Genomic DNA, 22047 nt, shown 5'->3' on the forward strand with positions numbered 1-22047 from the left:
GCTGGCCCGCCCCCAGCGCCTCCCCCGCCCGAAGCACACGTGGCTTAGCAGCAGCAGCAGCTCCCTGCCGCCTCCAGCCCGGCCCCTCGCCGGCAGTCCCCGCCTCCCTCAGCCAAGATGGCGGCGCCCAGCAGCTAGGGCCGCACGTGTGTTTGGTTCCCGGCGCCCCGCGGAGGAGGCTCCGGCTGCTGCGCCCGGACTCGGAGCCCGCCCGCTCGGGGCCATGAAGCCCAAATCCTCCTCGCACAAGTCCGAGAACACGCACAGGGTGAGTGCCTGAGCCCCCGGCCGAGCCATGGGGAGACGCCTGGTCATCGGACACAGCCCCGGAGAGTGGGGCCGCCCCCCCCCCCGAGCGCTGCCCTGGCCGGGGGGGTGCAGCACAACTGTCCCCGGGCAGGGAACACACGTCTCGGGGGTGGCTCCTCCTCTTCCTCAAGCAGTTCCCCTCTCCTCCCCCATTGCTGTTTTGCTCCCTAGTTACTGTTTTAAGGCCCACATGCTGGGCTGGGCCCTGAAGACACAGTTGTGAAGAGGTTATAACCTAATCGCACTGTTCAAATGATTTTTCTGGTCAGAGTCCAGATATTACCCCGATCCCTCTTTGCATTTCCTGTTAGAATGAGTTTCCGTTCATTTGACCCTCTGCTATTCACTACAGGCCTTATCCGAATTTCTCCTCTCCTTTTCCCTCACTGTGTGGAGTAAAGGAAACCAAAAGCAAAAATCCTGCTTTGGGGTCCTCGCACTAAATGTTAGAGGACAGGAGAGCAAAAGCAGTAGCTTCCTCCCTATCTCTGAGTTCATGGAAACTTCTTCATATGAGCACAGTTTTGCCTACACTAGGGAAAAGCGAGTACCACTTTTCTGAGCATAGATGCACCACATGTTATTGGGTATCTGCAGATTCACCTATGCTAGGGAAATTTGTGTAAAAAAAATTCTTACCATTGCCAATATTAGTTCGACTGGCTCCACCAGTGCTAGCAACGTTAGCTAGTGCAGATGGTTGCTGGGAGCCGCCAGACACCACACGGGCCCTCCATATGGTTTCGGAACCCCGATGTGGCCCTCAGGCCAAAAAGTTTGCAGGGGTTCTCAAACTGGGAGTCGGGACCCCTCAGAGGGTCGCAAGGTTATTACATGGGGGTCGCGAGCTGTCAACCTCCACCCCAACCCCGCTTTGCCTCCAGCATTTATAATGGTGTAAATATATAAAAAAGTGTTTTTAATGTATAAAGGGGGTCACACTCCGAGGCTTGCTATGTGAAAGGGGTCATCAGTAAAAAAGTTTGAGAACCACTGCTCTAGAGGAAATCACGCTGCCTGGGTACGGCTGGAGGGATTCCCTTTCTGTCTGATTTGATGTTATGAGTCTCAATGATTTCCTCCAGGGTTCTGGGATAGCTGCATGATTAGAGCATCCTGCCTAGATAACATATAGAACACTCTGCAAGTGCCAATAACATTTTTCTCTACTGTATGTTTTTCTGCTATAGGGCATGATTTGGCCCTATGAAACCTTTCAGATACATCTTTCTGCACTGGTATAGCAAACCTTGTATTTTGCTGAGGTTTTTTGCTGGAATATCTAATAGCCCCTATAATCTCTTTAACATGACTATCCCAAAAAAGGGTTTCTAAGTCAGTGTTTCCCAAACTTGGGACGCTGCTTGTGTAGGGAAAGCCCCTGCCGGGCCGGGCCGGTTTGTTTACCTGCCCCGTCCGCAGGTTCTGCCGATCGCGGCTCCCGCTGGCCACGGTTCGCTGCTCCAGGCCAATGGGGGCTGCGGGAAGCGGCAGCCAGTACGTCCCTCGGCCCACGCTGCTTCCAGCAAGCGGCGTCCCAAGTTTGGGAAACACTGTTCTAAGGGTATGTCTACACTACGAGAGTAGTTCGATTTTAGTTAAATCGAATATGTGGAATCGATATTACAAAGTCGAACGTGTGTGTCCACACTAAGGACAGTAATTCGACTTTGTCAGTCCACACTAACGGGGCAAGCGTCGACATTGGAAGCGGTGCACTGTGGGCAGCTATCCCACAGTTCCCGCAGTCCCCGCTGCCCATTGGAATTCTGGGTCGAGCCGCCATTGCCTTCTGGGTAAAAAAATGTGTCGAGGGTGGTTTTGGGTAACTGTCGTCATCCAACCGTCACTCCCGCCCTCCCTCCCTGAAAGCGCCGGCGGGAAATCAGTTCGCGCACTTTTCTGGTCAGTGACAGCGCGGACGCCACAGCACTGCGAGCATGGATCCCGCTGTGACCATCGCTGCAGTTGTGGCCGTTGTCAACGCATCGCAGCTCATCATCGACCTTTCACTGAGGCAGATAGAGAGAAATCAGGCGAGGAGGCTACGGCACCGCGGTGAGGACCTGAACTCCGAGAGTAGCACACGCCTGTCTGAAACCACGACACCCAGTGCCGAGGACATCACGGTGGCAATGGGTCTTGTGGATACTGTGGAACGGCGATTCTGGGCCCGTGAAACAAGCACGGACTGGTGGGACCGCATAGTGCTTCAGGTCTGGGATGAATCCCAGTGGCTGCGAAACTTTCGCATGCGGAAGGGGACTTTCCTCGAACTTTGTGAGTTGCTGTCCCCTGCCCTGAAGCGCAAGGACACCCGGATGCGAGCAGCCCTGACTGTCCAGAAGCGAGTGGCCATAGCCCTCTGGAAGCTTGCAACGCCGGACAGCTACCGGTCAGTCGCGAACCAGTTTGGCGTGGGCAAGTCTACCGTGGGGGTTGTTGTCATGCAAGTAGCCAAGGCAATCGTGAAGGTACTGCTGTCAAAGGTAGTGACCCTGGGAAACGCGCAGGCCATCATAGATGGCTTCGCCGCGATGGGATTCCCGAACTGCGGTGGGGCTATAGATGGGACTCACATCCCTATCCTGGGACCGGACCACCAGGCCAGCCAGTACATCAACCGAAAGGGCTACTTTTCAATGGTGCTGCAAGCACTGGTGGACCATAAGGGACGTTTTACTAACATCAACGTTGGATGGCCGGGCAAGGTTCATGACGCTCGCGTGTTCAGGAACTCTGGTCTGTTTAGAAGGCTGCAGGAAGGTATTTACTTCCCGGACCACAAAATAACTCTTGGGGATGTGGAGATGCCTACAGTGATCCTCGGGGACCCAGCATACCCGCTAATGCCCTGGCTCATGAAGCCCTATACTGGCGCCCTGGACACAGAAAAAGAACTGTTCAACTACCGGCTCAGCAAGTGCAGAATGGTGGTGGAGTGTGCTTTTGGCCGTCTCAAGGGGAGATGGAGAAGCTTACTGACTCGCTGTGATCTCAGCGAAACCAATATCCCCATTGTTATTGCAGCTTGCTGTGTGCTCCACAATCTGTGTGAGAGCAAGGGGGAGACCTTTATGGTGGGGTGGGAGGTTGAGGCAAATCGCCTGGCTGCTGATTACTCCCAGCCAGACAGCCGGGAGATTAGAAGAGCCCAGCGGGACGCACTGTGCATCCGGGAGGCTTTGAAAGACAGTTTCCAGACTGAGCAGGGTCACCAGTGAATTTTAAGTTTGTGGACTCAGAACCTGAACTTGCCACCGTTTCTTTACCCAGTTACCGTTGACTATCCTCTCCAGTTACATACCCCCTTCACCCCCTTCCCAAAAAATAAAATCTGTTCTGTTTTGTTAATGAACACCGTTGTCTTTATTACTGTTTTCGCGGGAATGTTTTAAACCTGGGACGCAGACTGTGGCGGGGTGCGGGTTTAGTGTTGTGATGCAAATGATGCTTCTAAACTCCAGGAATGACGGGTTCCGCAGTGGTGGACTGGTTGTTTCAACAGAGCCTGCCAGCCCTCCTGGGCGGGACAGCGTGTATGTGTCGGCTATGTGACTGTCTGGCAGGGGGAGGAGGGTTACAGCTCCCCTGCTGCGGGGCTCTGTGATGCATTAGATCTGTAACTGCCCTCCCCAGCCACAAAGTCACAGAGCAACCCCCCCCCCTCACAGAACATGAAAACCACCTCCCAGATTGAACAGGGTCACTAGTCACTGCACTGGGTATGTGTCCTGATCCTGGACCTGACCCCGCCTCTGTACCCTGGTAAAGGTGACTGTCCTGTCCAATTACCATGCCCCTTCCCCTCGTTCAGACAGACTCTCCTCCAAAATAAAATCATGGAAACAGTAATTAACAGAAACGAATATTTTATTATGAACCAGACATGAAACGTGGGGGTTGAAACTTGCACGGGGGCTTCTGTGAGGTGTGTAGGAAAGGACTTTTAAAATTTTGGGGAATGAGAGCCTTCTAGTGCTAGAGCAGTCTGCAGGGGTTGACTGAAAGTTTTAACGGCCCTTGCCGCCCCTCCTTCTTTGTACTTTGGGTGAGGGGGGTGTGGGACTTGGTGGCGGGGGAGGGCGGTTAGAGATAGACTGCAGCGGGGCTCTGTCCTCCTGCCTCCGGTCTTGCAGAACATCCACAAGGCGCCGGAGCGTGTCCGTTTGCTCCCTCAGAAGTCCAAGCAGCTTTTCAGTAGCCTGCTGGTCCTCCTGACGCCACCTCTCCTCCCGTTCCATGACTGCTCGGTGCATTTGGGACAAGTTCTCCCTCCACTGTGTCTGCTGGGCTGCCTGGGCTCGGGAGCAGCTCATTAGTTCTGAGAACATGTCCTCCCGCGTCTTCTTCTTCCTCCTCCTAATCTGCGCTAGCCTCTGGGAGTGTGCTGACAGGCTGGGTTGGGAGACAGTCGCAGATGTGTCTGTGTGAATGGGAAAAATGGAGTGAATTCCTGAGACAGATAAATGAAGTTGTTTACAAAGAACCTAGTCTTTCTCTGTGAACAAGACCATGCACTGCACCTCTCACATGCGCACTCAGGACAAGGTCGAATTTTCGGCCATCGCCTTCAGTGCCTGGGGTCCTGCAGTGGTCTTGCAGTTATCTGAGAAGCGTGGCAGGACACCTGAACTTCTGTAGCGTGCAATCATGGTAAGCCGTAGACTTCTGGCTGCTTAAAACTGTACTAGTAGCACTGGCCTCCTTTCACATTGAAAGCAATGCCAGTCTCTGCTGCCAGCAATCAGGACAGCATGAACTATGCCCCTGTCCCACCCCCTCGCGGCTGTTCCAGGGAAAGATCCCTGTATGCTGCCCCTCTCCCTCCACCGCGTGGCTGTAAAGCAGTCCCAATACTAACATTCCCCTCCCTAATTCAAAGCAGGGCGTAATGAGCGACATCACCCTGCTGAGGATCTCGGAGTCCCAGAGGGAAAGGATGTTTCGAGAAAGCCTTCAGAAACCAGGGCCGTTTGCCGCTATGCTCTGCAGGGCAATGATACCAGAGTATCTGATGGTGTCGTGGCGCGGTAACGTGTCGTACCACGGAGGGCCCACTAAGATCGCCCTACCCAGGAACCTGATGAACAGGCTGGAAATGTACCTTCATGAGACCTACGAGGAGTTCTCCTATGAGGATTTCGCCTCCATCCCCGGCCATATTGACCGGATTTTCGCGTAGGTGCACTGGGACTAAAGAGTGGAGCGTCTTGGGCAGCATAATCATGACTTACCGGACATTGTAAAAAAATTTTTAAATACTTGGGACTAAATTGTGAAGAGCCTAAGGCAGACAAATCATGAAAAACCCTTTGTTACTATTGTAAATATTCCAGTTTTTTTGCAGATAATTGTTTACATGTTTAAGCACTTTAATAAACAGCCATTGTTAATATTATAAATATTTCAGTTCTTGTAAAAATAAATGTTTAGATATTTAAAGCACTTACTGCTTGATCCTTCCCCTGATTCTGTCTCCGGGGTAAGGGATGGGGACGGTTGGTAGGGGATCTCGGTAAGGGTGATGAAGAGATCCTGGCTGTCGGGGAAATCAGCGGTGCCAGCGCTGTCGACTGCCTCGTCCTCCTCATCTCCTTCTTCATCTTCCCCGTCCGCTAACATGTCCGACGAGGAACCTGCCGCGGACAATATCCCATCCTCAGAGTCCACGGTCAGTGGTGGGGTAGTGGTGGCGGACGCACCTAGGATGGAATGCAGTGCCTCGTAGAAACGGGATGTGTGGGGATGGGATCCGGAGCGTCCGTTTGCCTCTTTGGTTTTTTGGTAGCCTTGTCTCAGCTCCTTGATTTTCACGCGGCACTGCGTTGCATCCCGGCTGTATCCTCTCTCTGCCATGGCTTTAGAGATCTTCTCGTAGATCTTTGCATTCCGTCTTTTGGAGCGCAGCTCTGAAAGCACGGACTCATCGCCCCACACAGCGATGAGATCCAAGACTTCCCGATCAGTCCATGCTGGGGCCCTCCTTCTATTAGATTGCACGGCCATCTCTGCTGGAGAGCTCTGCATCGTTGCCAGTGCTGCTGAGCTCGCCACGCTGTCCAAACAGGGAATGAGATTCAAACTGCCCAGACAGGAAAAGGAATTCAAATTTTCCCGGGGCTTTTCCTGTGTGGCTGATCAGAGCATACGAGCTCGGACTGCTGTCCAGAGCATCAACAGAGTGGTGCACTGTGGGATAGCTCCCGGAGCTATTACCGTCGATTTCCATCCACACCTAGCCTAATTTGATATGGCCATTTCGAATTTAGCGCTACTCCTCTCGTTTTGGAGGAGTACAGAAGTCGAATTTAAGAGAGCTCTATGTCGAACTAAATAGCTTCGTGGTGTGGACGGGTGCAGGGTTAATTCGATTTAACGGCGCTAAATTCGACATAAACTCCTAGTGTAGACCAGGCCTAAGTGGTGTAACTGATGTTTAAAGAGACAGCATTAACTCAATTATTATATTTCTCTCTGATGGTTTTGTATTTGTTATAGTTACAAGTAATACTCAACTCTGGTATAACTGAAAGGAGATAGCAAAAAAAAAAAAAAAAAATTCTCCTAATTTTTTAGTTTGTTTACTTTGTGTATTGGACGACATTTCGCATGTAGTCATTTTCACTGTTTCCCAAGTCAGTCAATGTGCCTCCCTTGCTGAAAAGAGGCTAGAAACCCATTGACAGGGTAGGACGAGAAAACCCCCAATAAAATACTTTAAAAAGGCATTTACAAAAAATGAATCGAGGGCATGTTATTTAAAGACTCAGTCAGAAATTGTGTTTTAAAATAAATCCAAATAGTGTCTGCTTAAAACAATGTTTAGTTGAATGATGCAAAATATTTGCTGTAATTCTTTGTTTTGGAAAGAATCCTTATACTGAAATATAACTAGTGTTCCATCAGTCATTAATATTTTTATAGACACCTGTAGATGAGCAGTGCTCTGATAACTGAAGACAATTAGGAACATGAAGATTATATATCTTTTTAAAAAGTTCTTGTGTTACTTATAAAACTTCAGACAGTGTTAATAATCAATCTTCCATTATGATCATTCAAGCTAACTGGCACTTGCGTGCACACCCCCTTTCTTCCCCCACCTATCCCTTACCTACCCTATCTCTACCCATCCATTGAAGACGATGGGGCGCTGCATGGGCATTACTTAAAGCCAGGATCAAGCTCTATGGCAGGGGTGGCCAAATGTACTGACCCTCTGAGCTGCATATGATAAACTTCAGAAGTTCAAGAGCTGGGCGCACCTGCCAGGATGGTGGGGCTAGGGGCTTCAGCTCCACGGGAGGTGCGGTTCGGGGCTTCAGCAAGAGCAGGGCTCAAGCGCCTGCAGGTGCCTCCTGTGGGGCTGATGTCCCTAGACCCTCCCCTCCCTGCTGGGTAGAAGCCCCTAGCACCACCCCACCACAGGGGAGAAGGCCCAAGCATTCCTCCCCTCCCCTCCCCCCCCCGGTCTGGTAGTTGGAAAATGGGGGGGCATGGGGGTTTCATGAGCCACACTTTAACAGTAAAAGAGCTGCATGTGGCTCGTGAGCCACGGTTTGGCCACCCCGCTCTATGGTATGTGTTAGAACAGCTATGCACTGAAAACTGTAATCATTTTAAAAATCTAATATTTACCTTCCTTCCCACCCTCCATTTATGCTCTTAGCTTACTTAAGTGTGCTTCACCCCACTTAGGCTTTGTCTACACTGGCACTTCGTCGGCAAAACTTTTGTTGTTCAGGTGTTAAAAAAAACACGCACACCCAAACGACAAAAGTATTACTGACGAAAAACGCCGGTGAGAACAGCGCTTTGTCGGAGAGCTCCTGCCGACAAAACTGCTGCTGCTTGTGCAGGGTGGAAGTTTTTTGTCTACAGGAGAGCTCTCTCCTGCCGACAAACAGCAGCTACACTGCCTTCCTTTTAGTGGCAGGGCTGTAGCGGCACAGCCGTGTGGCTAAAAGCCTTGTAGTATAGCTATAGGCTTAGAAAATAAAACTCAAGTGTCTGCTTTAGATCTTTGTTTTTGTTCTCCTGCATTAACAGGTGCTGCAGTGTTTGGCTGTAAACACCCCAGGCAGATATTTCTATCCACTCCCCCAATTAACAAACAAACAAACAAAGAAAAAGACTGGTTTCATTGACATAAAACCAGAAAATCTCTCTCTCTGTATGTATGTATATATCTATAAACAGCTTTATTTACACAATCTGAACTATTTGACAGTGTTTCCTTTAAAAGCAATGTCTGCAGTTATATAGTGCATGTCATTGAGACTCATTTAAAAGGGATAATTCTGAAATAAACAGCAAAGGAAACATTTGACTTTAGTTTTTGTTTTTACAGTTTCTCACCTTCTCTGAACGCTTAGGCAATGTTAATATCGATATTATTCATCGGATTGACAGGACTGGGAGCTACGCTGAGGTGAGAAGAATATAATAATTTGGCAATTCTATAACATCTTTCGACCAAGGATCTCAGAGCACTTTAGAAATGTATATTCACCAAGGTTCAGATTTTTCTAAAGGTATTTAGGCATTGCTCCATTTAGACAGCTAAGTCCCATTTTCAAAAGCAACTTAAGCATTTAGGAGCCTAAGTCTCATTGAAAGTCAGTGTTCAGATTTGTTTGTAAGGGAAGAAAAACAATGGATCAAGTGAAGTCCCGATCCTGCAAAGCCATACACACATGCTTAACTTTATGCACAGTGGATAGCCCCATTGATTTTAATGGGACTAACTCCCAGTGTTTACATGTAAGCACTTATGTAAGTCTGTGTGGGATCATGGATTTAATTAGTTAATACATTGTGAAATTGCTGTAAAATCTCGAAGTATGTTTTGCACATATCAATAGCGTTACTTTTTAAAGATACTGTCTGATAACAAAACATTCAGGAGCTTATATGGCTTTGCACTTCGCATTATCTGGCCATATATTTTAAGCATTAAATGTGTTTCAGTAACTCATGCTGTTTTAAAGTGGAGTCATCGGCATTTCTTTAAATTGAGGCATAGCATGAGGCATTTGATCGTGCTTCATCTATTGGGCCTTCTATCTAATCTTTACATTGAAAGAAGAGTTTTTATTTAGGGCTGTTTGGCTAATGCATGATCTTTATTTCTGACAGGAGGTTGAAACCTACTTTTATGAAGGACTGCAGAAATGGAGAGAACTGAACCTCACACAGCACTTTGGTATCTCTTTATAGTAAATAGTTTATAATTCATTTGCACTCTTTGCTTGCATATTGAGGTCATGCTTTACAAGGTGAAATTTGTTTACCTAGAATACCATCCTGACGCAGGGGGATTAGGGCCCTGATTCAAAGCTCATTGAAATCACTGGGAGTCTTTCCATCAACTTCAGTGGGTTTTGGATTGGGCTGTAGAGGAGCTGTTATTCTCTTGAAAGTCCTTTATGTTTACCAGTAACTGGGACACAGTTCTTAAGTGTTCCTTTGTTTTTTGAACAGTGAAATTCTACAAAGAAGTGGCTGGTAAATGCCAGTCATTCAACCAGCTGGTGTATTATCAAGATGCCATAGTGCAGAGCTTGAAGACTCATCTGCAAGTCAAAAACAGTCTTGCGTGTCAGCCCCTTTTGGAGTAAGTACACACTGTAAAATAAACTCAGTGCCTTCGTGTCAATGTAGGGTGAAAAGTGTGTAAATCACGTCAAAAACATTGTGTATGTGTCCTTGTTGTCACTGAAGAAAGAATTGCACTGGACGCATGTTACTGAGGCCTGGGCTACACTGGGGGGGGGGGGGTGGGAGGCAAGCTAAGTCGGTCTAAATTACGCAACTTCAGTTACGAAAATAGCGTAGCTGAAGTCGATGTACTCAGAGCTACTTACTGCGGTGTCTACACTGCCGTAGGTAGACTGCTGACGCTCCCCCATCGACTCCGCCTATACTTCTCACTCCGGTGGAGTACCGGAGTCAACGGGAGAGCGCTCAGCGGTCGATTTATCGCGTCTTCACTAGACGCGATAAATCGACCCCCGCTGGATCAATCACTCTGGGGGTAAGTGTAGACATGCCCTGAGAGAGAGCCATACCAGTGATATTTCTGGGTCTTTTATAATAGCATTCTAATTCTAAGGTTTACTTTTAAAAATACTCCTAGAATATAACCAAACAAATCTCAACAACAACCCAAGAAGCATATTGGTGTGAGCTCATATCGTGTCATTGATGTGTTCATGGCTGCTCTTGGTTTTGAGTCTCACTCTTAATGTTACCTAAACGTAAAATTATTTGAGGTTGTTTGTTTGGTTTGTTTTCAGTTCAAAAACCCCTTTCATTCAAGGTAACATCATGTGTGGTGTTCACGTAAGAGACAGTGACAGTTTTACGTCCAATGAATCTGCATACTGTACACCCACTAGAGCCATTTTAATTTGCAGTGTAGTTGCACAATCAGGCAGTGAGCTATAGTTTATTTAGGTGTTTGGCATTTTAAACATATGAACATTGACATTTATTGTCTGAAATCTAGCCTAGTGGTACAGCTGGCTCGAGATCTCCAGACAGACTTCTACCCTCACTTTCAAGACTTTTTTCTGACCATTACCATGTTATTGGATACCCAAGACACAGAGCTGCTAGAATGGGCTTTTACCGCTCTTTCCTACCTTTACAAATACCTGTGGAGACTGATGGTGAAGGATATGGCCAATATATATAGGTAAGCTTTATTGGTCTGCAGTCACTAAATTATATTTTAATATAAATGCCTCTCTTACTCTTCAGAATTAATTGTCTTTTTAACAAAGTAATTATTGATGAGTTCTTTCTGGCTGAGTGTGAGTTGAATGGTTTTAATTGCCTGTTGTATTTGTAGTTTATACAGTACCTTGTTGGCACACAACAAACCGCACATCAGAAACTTTGCCGCAGAAAGCTTCACCTTTCTAATGAGGAAGGTAGGTGATGTGTTACTAACATGACTTTAACAACTTTCCACCGGGGCCCTTGGCTTCAAGCTAACCAATACTGAACAAAGTTGTAATGTGTAATGACAGTGGGTGCCCTCTAGAGAATAAAGGGGCTAACAAAACACAAACTAGCATTCTATCCATTCTGAGGGGTTTGGTTTGGTTTATGCAGTGACAAAGGTTTCATAGGAGACTTTATATGTAGAACAGCTGGAACAGAATGTGTTCATCACCTCACAGGCCTTGACTATATATGTAATATGGATGTGGGTTTTTTTTAAGAGCAATGAAACTGAAGTGCTCATGGTCACCTTTCCAACATTTCTGTCGAATCCCTGATAAGGAGAAAGGAGCTCTGTTGGACCTGGCTGGATTGGGCCCTTAGTTTTTATACTTCACGTTGGGTCAATGCATTTTTGAAATAATGGTTTGAGACTTTTTGCTGCATTGTTTACAATTTCTTGTTCATCTTCATTTAAGCGCAGAAAATCTGAGTACATAATTTTTCTAGCCAAATTAATCAACACTAAACTGCAATCATTTTGGTGGAGTAGGAAATGGAATGTATAGCCATTTGGTGTTGATTAAGCCAATATGTGCAGAAGCCAGGTTCTCTAAAGTGACTGGTGAATTTGGCTGCCTTGAATTTTGGACGTCCAACCTGAGATACCTTAATGAAGCCTGATTTTCAGAAAGTGCTGATCCCTAATCCCTACAGTTCAGGCCCCTTTAAGGAGCCACAGGTTGGGCATCCAAAAACAAGATTTTGAAAATCTTGGGCAGAAATTCAAGCAGCGTTCTCCCATCTGTTTGCAGCATCAGAGTACTTAATTACTGAATTCTGACTTAAAATGGTCCAGTCCTTTTCTTAGACCCTAATACAGTCCTTAGTGTTCCAGTGACTAGTTTACTACCCCTTATTCAGTGTGACATCTCATTATGGTCCCAGTTCAGCAAAGCACTTAGCATGTACTTAACGTTAAGCATGTGAGTAATCCCATCCTTGTTCTTCAGCATGAGCTTACGTCCCATTGATTTGAATGGGCATTGTTAGTGAAACCACACTGAGCGACACCAGCTGCGGATCTGACTCTTCCTCTCCATTCTATTGACATACGTTATTGTAGAGAGAACAAGTTTGAATTGTTGGAGGGTGGAGTAGAGGAGTAAGATGGCACTGTCTGGAGTCATTTAATGATTTCTTTCCATTTGATAGGTTTGAACTGAAGATAACTTTTTCTCTGTGGATTTTGTTTTGTAGGTTTCTGATAAAAATGCACTCTTCAATTTAATGTTTCTTGACCTGGGGGAGCACCCAGAAAAAGTAGAAGGCGTGGGACAATTACTCTTTGAGATGTGCAAGGGGGTTCGGAACATGTTTCACTCCTGTGCAGAGAAGGTAAATAGCCTGAGCATATAAACCAAGTGGAGAATGACAAAGTTTTAAAGTACCTAATACAGGACATCGCTATAATAGAGCCTGATATCGCACTCCTTGAAGGCAATTGGTGTCTTTCTGTTTGCTTCAGTGGATTTTGGATGTAAATTGTGCTGTTTATTGTAAGGTAATACATGTAATGATATCTCTTTAAAGGTGGCTTTTCAAGCTTTTTGCTTTTAGTAATTCCTGAGCAATATTTATGTGTTTTGAAATTATTGCGTTGGGTGATAACCTGTATTTCTGTGGATTTATTTAGAGGCTATAAAACAATTTTGGATTTAAATATTAACTTCAGTACGGGGTAAAAAAAGATAATTTTATAGGGGATCGAAATCCCCATAATATTTTTAAAAAGCATCACATTGTCATTTTTTAAAAAAAATTCTAAAGCTAAAGGGTTTTAGAATTTTTTGGTCTCTCTTCTAACCATGAAAACACAACTGGCCTTTTCCTTCCACAGGCTATAAAGTTCATTCTGCTAAAGCTGGGGCCCATTACCGAGATTGAAGCTAAACTCCCGTGGATTATTGTTGGAGAAGCTTTCAAACATATGGTAAAATCGGCTGCAGTGCATATCTACAAGGAGCATTTTGAGGTTCTTTTCAAATGTTTGGAAGTAAGTTTTCATTGCCAAGAAGCTGAAAAAAAGATGATCTCCCCCCCAAGAATAACATTTTGTGTGTGTTAAAGGAAAGGTGTGTAGTGTGTGTTTTTTCTGCAGTGGGAACTTTAAAATAAATGTCGCACTAAGGAGGAAAGCCTGGCCTTTCATCTGTGGGGACAGAGGGCCTGATGGTTGTTGAACTGGTGTAGTTATGCTGTGCAGTTTGGGGTGGGATTTGGGGAACGTAACCACTGCTTTCCTGCCATAGTTTTAGCTGCCAGTGAAAATCCTTCTCATCCTCTCTTCCCACCCATGCCAGTATAATAGCAATTCTTCGCCTTCTGCTATTAGGAGTTGTTTTATGTAATTAGTTCTTTTGCAGTCCCTGGACTAGATTCTGATCTCACACTAGTATACAACAAGGGTGAAGTCATGGCCCCACTGAAATCAATTGCAAAACTCCCACTGACTTCAATAGGACCATGATTTCACCACAGGAGTCAGTGGAGTTACTGAGATCAGTTGTGGTCAGAATCTGGCTCCAAGCGTTCACGTAAAGCTAAGCACAAAGTATTTGTTTCTTCTCCTGTTTTTTGCTATGCAATCTGTAAGCCTTCTGTGAAGGAGCACTTCACCTTGCAAGACATTTGTTTTTCCATGCAAGAGATGTGAGATGTTCATTATTGGAACCGTTTGGCTACATTTTTTCCTTTCCTGGAAAGGTTAATTTGTTGGATCAGAATAAGAAAGCTGGCAATAGTTTATCAGGCCAGTGGAACGTGCAGTTACCAGAATTGCTTCATCTTAGCGTAATCCATGACAGGATCTGATCATTCATGTGAAACTGTCTCTTGCAGGAATCAGTGTTAGAATTGCAGGAGAAAATAACGAAGGCCAACTGTTGCGAAAGCTCAGAACAGATTGAAAGGATATTGCAAGTGTATTTGATCCTAGCAGAACATGCAAATGGGTCCAAAATCCCTCAACCTGAAGCAGTTTGTAAGGTGGGTCAGACCATCCTTTTGGCTACTGTGCACACAGGTGGAGGGTGGGAAACCAGAGCATCTGCAGTGTGCTCACCTGTTTTCTCTGGTTGTGGGTGTGTGCTGAGGTCTAGAAGTTGGGTCAGGGGAAAGTCAGTTTGGCAACTTTTAGCAGCCACCCCAGCAAATCTATGGAAATTCCCCTGTGTAATATAATGATGACTCTGTCATCGTGATCTTATGGGTGTCCTTCTCTAAATGAATCCTCCACTGAGAGCAGGGGAGGAGGAGAAGTGGTCATGGACAATTGCTGCTGGGGACCGTGTGAGGGTATGATTCCTGAAGGAACTGTGCTGCTGTGGAGAAGGCAGCAGCCTGAGCAGCTGGGAAAGAGCATTTCCACGGGGGTCCTCATCCCCTCTGGCATGGCTGGGATGAGTCATTGTCCTGCGGTGCGTGTGACATTGCCTTTCTCTCTCTCTCTCTTTCCTCAGACGTTAGCAAAAATGTTACAAACACCTGATCTCTCAGCGCCTTGCTGTAAGACCCTGCTTAAAACGATTTCTGTTTTGCTGCTTGCTGAGAATGTTTTCCTGCCAGATGCTGTGACCAAGGAAACCATTGAGAAGGTAATGCAGTTCATTTTGCAACAGAAGAACTGCAGATCAGTCTCTCTTGAATGAGTTGATTGCCACACACCGCACTTCTGTTCTAGGAAATGTGTTACTCGGTGCTACTCTCATCCTTTTTGTGCAGACAAAGTACGAGCCAATCCCTGCCTCAGCATATGGTGAATTTAGGGGCTGATCCAAAGCCCAAGTCTGTTGTTTATTTGTATGACAGTCGTGCCTTAGAAGTCCCATTATGCCAGGCCCTGTACAGACACACTCTGAGCAACAGTCCCTGTCTAAGCAGACAAGGAGCGGGAAAGGAAATGGAAGTGAAGTGATTTGCCCAAGGTTGTAGAGCAGGTCAGTGGTAGAGCTGGGATTAGAGCCCAGGTCCCCTGACTCCAAGTCTAGTGACCTGTCCAGTAGACTGTGCTGCCTCTTGACCTCGGGACCTTTTTATCAGGCCCTTTGGCAAGCCTGGCAGGTTACAGGTATATTTTAACACCATTGCTGCTGCTGCTGCTGGACCCAAACACAATGCTGCTTTGCTAGTGTTTGCTTATTTTTAATCTGTTCTGTTGATTGAGGTGTATGTGAGATGGCAGTATTTATTTTGGACATTTCAGTTTTCATGTGTTACTGTACATATTTATAATATAATTAATATGGGCAACTAGTGCTGTAGGAAAAATAGATTTGCAGAGCTAAACGAAGCAATGGAGGTACATCTCTTGTATTTCTTGCAAAGGATGAAACCAAAAAATGTTTTCACAATAATGAAATAAGGCTGGAGGAGTTATTAATTCTGTCTGGTCTTTAATGTTGATCTCTGGCTTAGTAGTATTAATTCTCTGCTTATCTACTTGAGTAATCCCATTAAACTCGGTGGGGCTACTCATGTACATTGGAGTTACCTATGTGTGTAAGTGTTTGCAGGGTCAGGAAGGGGGTCGGTATTTATATGTAACTCCTTTCAGCACTAAGGAAACATGGTGTGCACTGGAGGAACATAGCTCATATGTCTTGATTCCCTTCATGAACAAATAAAGCTCTTGTTGCTTATATGTCCCTTCTAACCCTTCATTTGCACTTGACAGGCATTTGGAAGTGGGTTTGAAAGGTACCTCCTTTTGGATTTCTCCCAAACAGTGTATTCAATGAATCAGTTTGAGCAGGTAGGTGAAGTTTTCATTCATTTATTTATTTTATTGTCAGATGAGCAATGGAGGAGTTGTGTTTCTGGGTGGGGAAAATGAGTCTGATGGAGAGTTGTTTTGACTGCTGACCATAGAAATGCCATTACACTTGGCAAATTCATAATATATCTATTTCCTACGATGAGTCATTTTTATTTGACATATATTTGAACTATCCATCTTCTGTGTCTTCGATGTGACCTGATGGGAGTGAAAGGGGCTGTTAGGCAATATCAGAAGAATGAAAATGGCAATGCAAAAAATGTCTTTTCTTTTCAATTTCATAGATTTTTTAAGAGTCAGAAGGGACCATTGTAGTTATCTAATTTGAACTCCCACATAACACAGCTCAGGGGATTCCTGCTGGGTTACTGAAGGGGCAGACATTGTCCAGGAGTCAAGGAGATGTCAGTGGTCTGTAGTTAGTGATGTGTTGCAGCTTTGTATCTGACAGGGGCTGAACGCCCATTGTGGCTGCACACCTTCAATCCCTACCCCCCAACACACGCTCGCCAATATCTTGTCTCTGGTATTAGTGATTTTTTCATGGTAGATTGGTTAACGGGATGTGTCTCAATGGAGGTATCAGTAGTCTGGGGATTTCAGGGTGTCTCTCTCACCTCTTCCCAGATCCTTTTTACACCCATAGCACAGCCCAGAGAGAGATGGGAAAATTGCAAGGAGTGTACAGAGAGGCTCTCGGTTTGAGCCAGTCCCCCTTTTGAATGTGTAAAAGACAGTAAATGGGGAGGATAAAAGAGGGTTCCTACCATAACGAGTCACATCTCCTCCAAAAGCTGCTGGCCAGCTTCCTCAGCTGAGGTCTGGTCTCTGATACCATGATGCAGAAGCAGTGAAGGGGGCAACAGATCTCTGTGTTGATGGAAGGAAAGTGGGGAGAGGGAACAAGTGTGAAGATGTGGGGTTGGGATTTGTATGGAAGGGGGGGGGAGATGAATTTCTGTGGGGGAGTGGCGAAGGCTGAAATGGAGAACCAGGGATGTCTGGTGGGTGGGACCTGAGCATGGTGGCCCAGGGCTCTGAGGAAAGGCCTAGAGTTGAGGGAAGTAGGTTCTCTGCATGATTCTTGGGGATCCTCAGCTCTGTTGGGAGCCTGGAGTTGGGATAGGCCAGGGTCTTTGTGTCAAATCACTGGCTCCTCAAGGGCTCCCTGGTACTGATGCCTCATGTCTTGGTGATCTGATGCATCAGGACTGGAGGAAACCTCGGTACTGCAACAACTCACCCCAAAGAGCTTGGCTTCCCTGGCACCAGTGTCTCGGATCCCTGATTTGCTTGGTCAGAATTGGAGAGGCATGTTAAATCTCGATTTCTTTTTCCTTTCAGCATTTTCTTCCGTGCTTTCTAGAGTACGTTGAGAACTGCTTCTCTGAAGAAGATGTTCTAGCTAGGGATGAGGCCATGGCAATTTTGGCTAAACTCATTCTGGAGAAAGCAGAACCTCCCACTGTTGGCTCAATGGCTTTTGAAAAATATCCCCTTGTTTTTACAGAACCACCGATAGGGTAAGTCTCCTCATGCTCCACAGACACTGTTACCTCAGCTCTCTTTCGAAAGGTTTGGAACGTAGTGTTGCTAAGCAGACTGATGATGGCGTCAGAACTGCCACTTCACCTAGTGTTCACTCTATCTTTGAGGACTTGGAATAATCTCTGCAGAGCTTGGCATTTAAATACTTGCTGCGTTTCGGTCACAGAAGGTGAATATTTGTCCCTTGTATAGGATTTTGTCTCATCTCAAAACAACATAGAAATACTTTTGCTTCCTAGCATTCTTTGCTCCTGAGAATATGGACATCAGGGGCAAGAGAACAGGAAGAAGCAAATCAAATTGTATCTGATTGTATCTCTCTCTCCTCAGCTTGTCTTTCATATGTCACATAGTCTTTTAAACTTTAAGCTCTTTGGGCTTAGGGACCATGTCTTCCTAAACATTTTGTTCAGCACAGGCGGGCCCCCGTCCCGATTTGGATGTCTGGGTGGCACTGCAATATAAATACCCAAAAATGATAAGGAAGGAACAGCAGCAGCAGTCACAATAAATATTCTGCTGGGATGAATTCCACGTGCTCCTACAGTCTATTTTTGTTTTAATCACGTTTCCATTTAGATGGTATCCAAGTGTAAGCAGGATTCTCCCAATCAGGAGCTATTTTTGTACAATTCATCATTTCTCATAATAAACCTGCAGGGGAGTGCTGATTTTTACCTGTGGAGAGAGGAGGGAATTATTCCCCTTCTACACCCCCAAGCTTCGTTTCCCTGAAATTTCATAAACATTTATTCTTCTCTACAGTAATAGTGAACTCTTTCTCCATTGGCCTTTGTGATTATTAAGGATTCAGTTATGAGTACGCTCCCCTGCACAGGCTACCCACATCACGGATGATCAAAGAGGGGGCAAGAGGAGAGCACCACCCACTGGGTCACAAACTACTTCCTTGTCTGGTGCAGATTGGTGGGGAGTGGGAAGAACCAAGGGTCCCCAGCCTCCCCGTCCCAATGCACTTACCAGTACAGCTGTGTCAGCAACATAGGGGAAGTAATTTGCACCAGAAAACAGGCTGCTGCAGTCACATACTCCCCATGGAGCAAGGAGGAGGTAGTCAGTTTAGTCCTAGCTCTGCACCTGGGATAACACAGCTACATACTGCTCTCCAATCCGGGCAAATGACAGGGCCCTTAGGTATCAAAAGGAAAACTTTCCTTATGACTAACTTCATCTTGGGCGTTAGATTGATTTGTAGCTGATTGCAAATTCAGATGTATATGCAGTTGTTTTGGAGGAAAGTTGGTTTATTTTCCAGGAGCTGGATCAGTTTGCTTGAGAACCACTTGCTGTAGAGCAGGTCTAACAGCGGTGTTGGAAATGTGGAGGAATCCCTTTAATGAACACAGAGCAGCATCAAGAAAGACACCATTCTTTTATACTTGAAAATCAATGGAATAACAATGTTTACAGTAAAGGAACAGATTCTGCTGGACCGCTGAATGCTGAGATGTAACCTTTTATGGAGCATTTTCTGCCTTCCACATTAGAAATGACTGTGTGATACTTTGTGCCGTGGAAATAGTGAAGATCCCATCAAAAAGTGTACTATCCAAGTCAATGTGAAGCTTAGCCTTTTCTTAAAAGGAGCCAACTTAATTTTAAATGTCATAGGAAGAAAGGTTCAACTGCTGTTGTTAAACTAGGTTACTGATTAAGCTTGATTTTATTTTTAGATCCAATACAAGACAGAAGATGAGTAAGAGAAATGGAGAAATGAAACAAATGCCAGTGTTGGATCATATTCTGTCTCTAATCCACTTACCAGAAAATGAAGACGTTATTGATCTTTCACACCCCTGGGCTGCCCTTGTTGTACTTCCGCATGTTAGGTGAGGATGCTAACCATTCTGTTACTGTTGTCTTGTGTCTGAATAGTAATGCTACTTAGCTCATGTCTGATGTTTTTCACATATCGCTCTCCATTCAGAGCGTTTGCAAAGGAAAAGGAAAGTATCGTTACCCCCATTGTACAGATGGGGAAACTGAGGCACAGAGCCATGATGAGACTTGCCCATGGTTGCCCAGCAGGTCTGTGGCAGAGTTGGTAACAAAATGCAGGTTTCCTGCTTTCCTGTTCCGAAGGTCACATTTGCTGGCATGAAACGGAGCCCTTAGAATTTTGTTGTTTCAGTCCCTAGGAGGAGAGCATGCTCAGTCAGTGCAATGACATTTTGTTGAAGAAAGGCTTAGAACCTAATCATTGGTGATATGATTTAGGTTGTGAAATTGACTTAGCAAAATAGTTTACTAATAATCAATTTGTTTGAAATCTATATTTAACATAAGAGAAATATGAGAGAGAACCCAATGTTATCGAGTGTCTGACTTTAACAAAGAAATAAACATTTGTACCTTTATTTTTGGCAGACCAATAGACAAAGAAAAAATCCTGCTACCAGTTACAAGTTTTATAGAATCTCTCTTCCTGGCTATTGACAGAGGAAGGCTCCGCAAAGGTCAGTTACAGTCATCTCTTGTTCATTAACTTTTTACTGGCACATAAAAAGACATAACTCTGCAATTATACTAGAGAGACAAGACAGAACAATGAATAATAACTGCATTGTATCCTGATTTAATAAGCAGCACAATGAAACATGAAAGGCAAGATGGAAAAAATAACATGCAGGAAATAATATACCAAACGCCATCTATAGTAATAATGGAATGGTGAAGTAAATGTCATGCCAGGGATACGTAATTGGACAAGAAGCCCACAAAAGTATAGACTCAAAATCTGACTGACAGAGATGTTTAGAAAGATAGAATTTGAGAGAGAGATTGTGAAGAAAAGGAAGAGGGAGTAAAAGAAATGGAAACTAAACCAAGCTGGGTTATCAAAGTCAAGCTTATAGCAAAAAGATAGTGATACATTTTTACATGTGTTCTTTGACTGCATTGTTCACAATCTTTGGCTCCAGGTCTGGAATTTTCCTCTCAACATCCTGGGTCTTGGCAGTAATTCTAAAACTAAATAGCTTGCCTACATGTACAGCTTCACATATTAACAAATTAGTAGCCCTCTCTATAACCATTGCCCAGGGTAATTTTATGATTTAATTGGGAATATGCATCAAAATTATAACACTGAGTGGCTTAAAAAATTCAGCTTCTTAGAGAAGTGTGAAAAAGTACTTTGGCTATTTCTTACAAAGTAGTAAGACACTTTCGGCTACACTTCTCTAGTTACAAACTATAGAAATGATCCCTGAAAGTATAGTCTTAGAAATATCCAAAGTAGTATACTACATTCTGCTTTTCTTCTCTAATATTGCTTAGTCTGTGTCAGGAACAGCCCCTGTCCTTCCTAACCTCTTTTTTTCTATGTGGCATCCAGCTGTTTTAATCTATTGTAATTTAAGGGGCGGGAAACAACCAACTTTTTAAATGGATATGTAAAGCCTGGTTCTGCCATCAGTTTCTGGTTTTAAATGGAGAGCTTCCCATTTATTTCAGCAGGGAATTCTCTACACACACTAATGGTAAGAAAGAATCCCCAGGTAGCTGGGGAATTAAAGCAAATGAAAATGGGGGAGACGTAGATTCCTCAACTCCCATTCATTTTCAGTGAGAGTTGGGTGTTTAACTGTCCTTTGTGCCATTGTAAGTCTCCCTTGATGTCCCTGGCATCGGGACAGTGACTCTTCTGTAAGGGAAGAAGGAAGGGAGTGAACCCTGTGGCCAATTTAGGAGTGGCATTGGCAGGAACAGCTCTTCCCCATTCTTGGCTGAGAGGATTTTGGCTGCAGTTTGGTGTTGATTCTGATGGGAGTGGACCTGCGAGAGGTAGAGAAACTCTCTAACGCTAAAGAAGGGGCGCAGAAAGGAAACTACTTTCAGAGTTATCTTGGGTAAATGAAAGCCTGGTCCCATAAATGTTTAATGGGAATTGAGCCTCTGAATCATGTAGATGGGTTTGCAAATCCCACCCTGCATTTCCAAGGTGTTAAGGATATATGGATGCTTATGCAATTATCGTGTCCCCCTTCTGCCCCCCTTTCCTTTCAGTAATGCATTTGACAGCTCTTTCTGGTTTCCCAAGCACCATTTGTTGAGCAAAATTCTCTGAGACCCACACAGCAGAGTTTAATGTCAGTACTGTGCTCTCCCCGTGTGCCCAGACTTCACATAGACACGAACTGAGCATTCTGCATGTTCAGGGACAGCAGCGTTTCAAGATGGAGATCTGCCATGATGATCAGAGGAGAATTCTACTCTAAACTTTCATCGTCGGTGGTGATAAATGTTGAATTGCTGCAGTTAGCCCACAAATGACATTTTTATTTCTATAGCATGTGAAATTACATTATAATCCTGTACACCTCTGTGGCACCTCTCATTTGAGGATCCCAAAGCACTTTACAAACAGGAATTCAATG

General features: G+C 45.1%; 1 protein-coding gene and 1 pseudogene across 1 annotated transcript in view; one reads left to right on the forward strand and one right to left on the reverse strand.

Annotated features, from left to right (window-relative positions):
• The first annotated feature begins 223 nt into the window (after positions 1–223).
• The window catches only part of UTP20 (UTP20 small subunit processome component), an 87646-nt gene continuing 65822 nt past the window's right edge, over positions 224–22047 (forward strand). Inside the window, exons 1-14 of the mRNA XM_065404546.1 lie at positions 224–268; positions 8663–8743; positions 9451–9517; positions 9796–9928; positions 10823–11011; positions 11168–11249; positions 12523–12660; positions 13163–13318; positions 14164–14310; positions 14784–14918; positions 15998–16075; positions 17444–17622; positions 19342–19497; positions 20036–20124. Of these exons, the coding sequence (XP_065260618.1) occupies positions 224–268; positions 8663–8743; positions 9451–9517; positions 9796–9928; positions 10823–11011; positions 11168–11249; positions 12523–12660; positions 13163–13318; positions 14164–14310; positions 14784–14918; positions 15998–16075; positions 17444–17622; positions 19342–19497; positions 20036–20124 (1675 nt within the window). The remainder of the gene's footprint in view (positions 269–8662; positions 8744–9450; positions 9518–9795; positions 9929–10822; positions 11012–11167; positions 11250–12522; positions 12661–13162; positions 13319–14163; positions 14311–14783; positions 14919–15997; positions 16076–17443; positions 17623–19341; positions 19498–20035; positions 20125–22047) is intronic.
• Positions 20802–20892, reverse strand: LOC135873142 (small nucleolar RNA U3; annotated as a pseudogene).

Source organism: Emys orbicularis, chromosome 1 (genome assembly GCF_028017835.1).
Source record: "Emys orbicularis isolate rEmyOrb1 chromosome 1, rEmyOrb1.hap1, whole genome shotgun sequence".
In the NCBI taxonomy this organism is placed as follows: Eukaryota; Metazoa; Chordata; order Testudines; family Emydidae; genus Emys; species Emys orbicularis.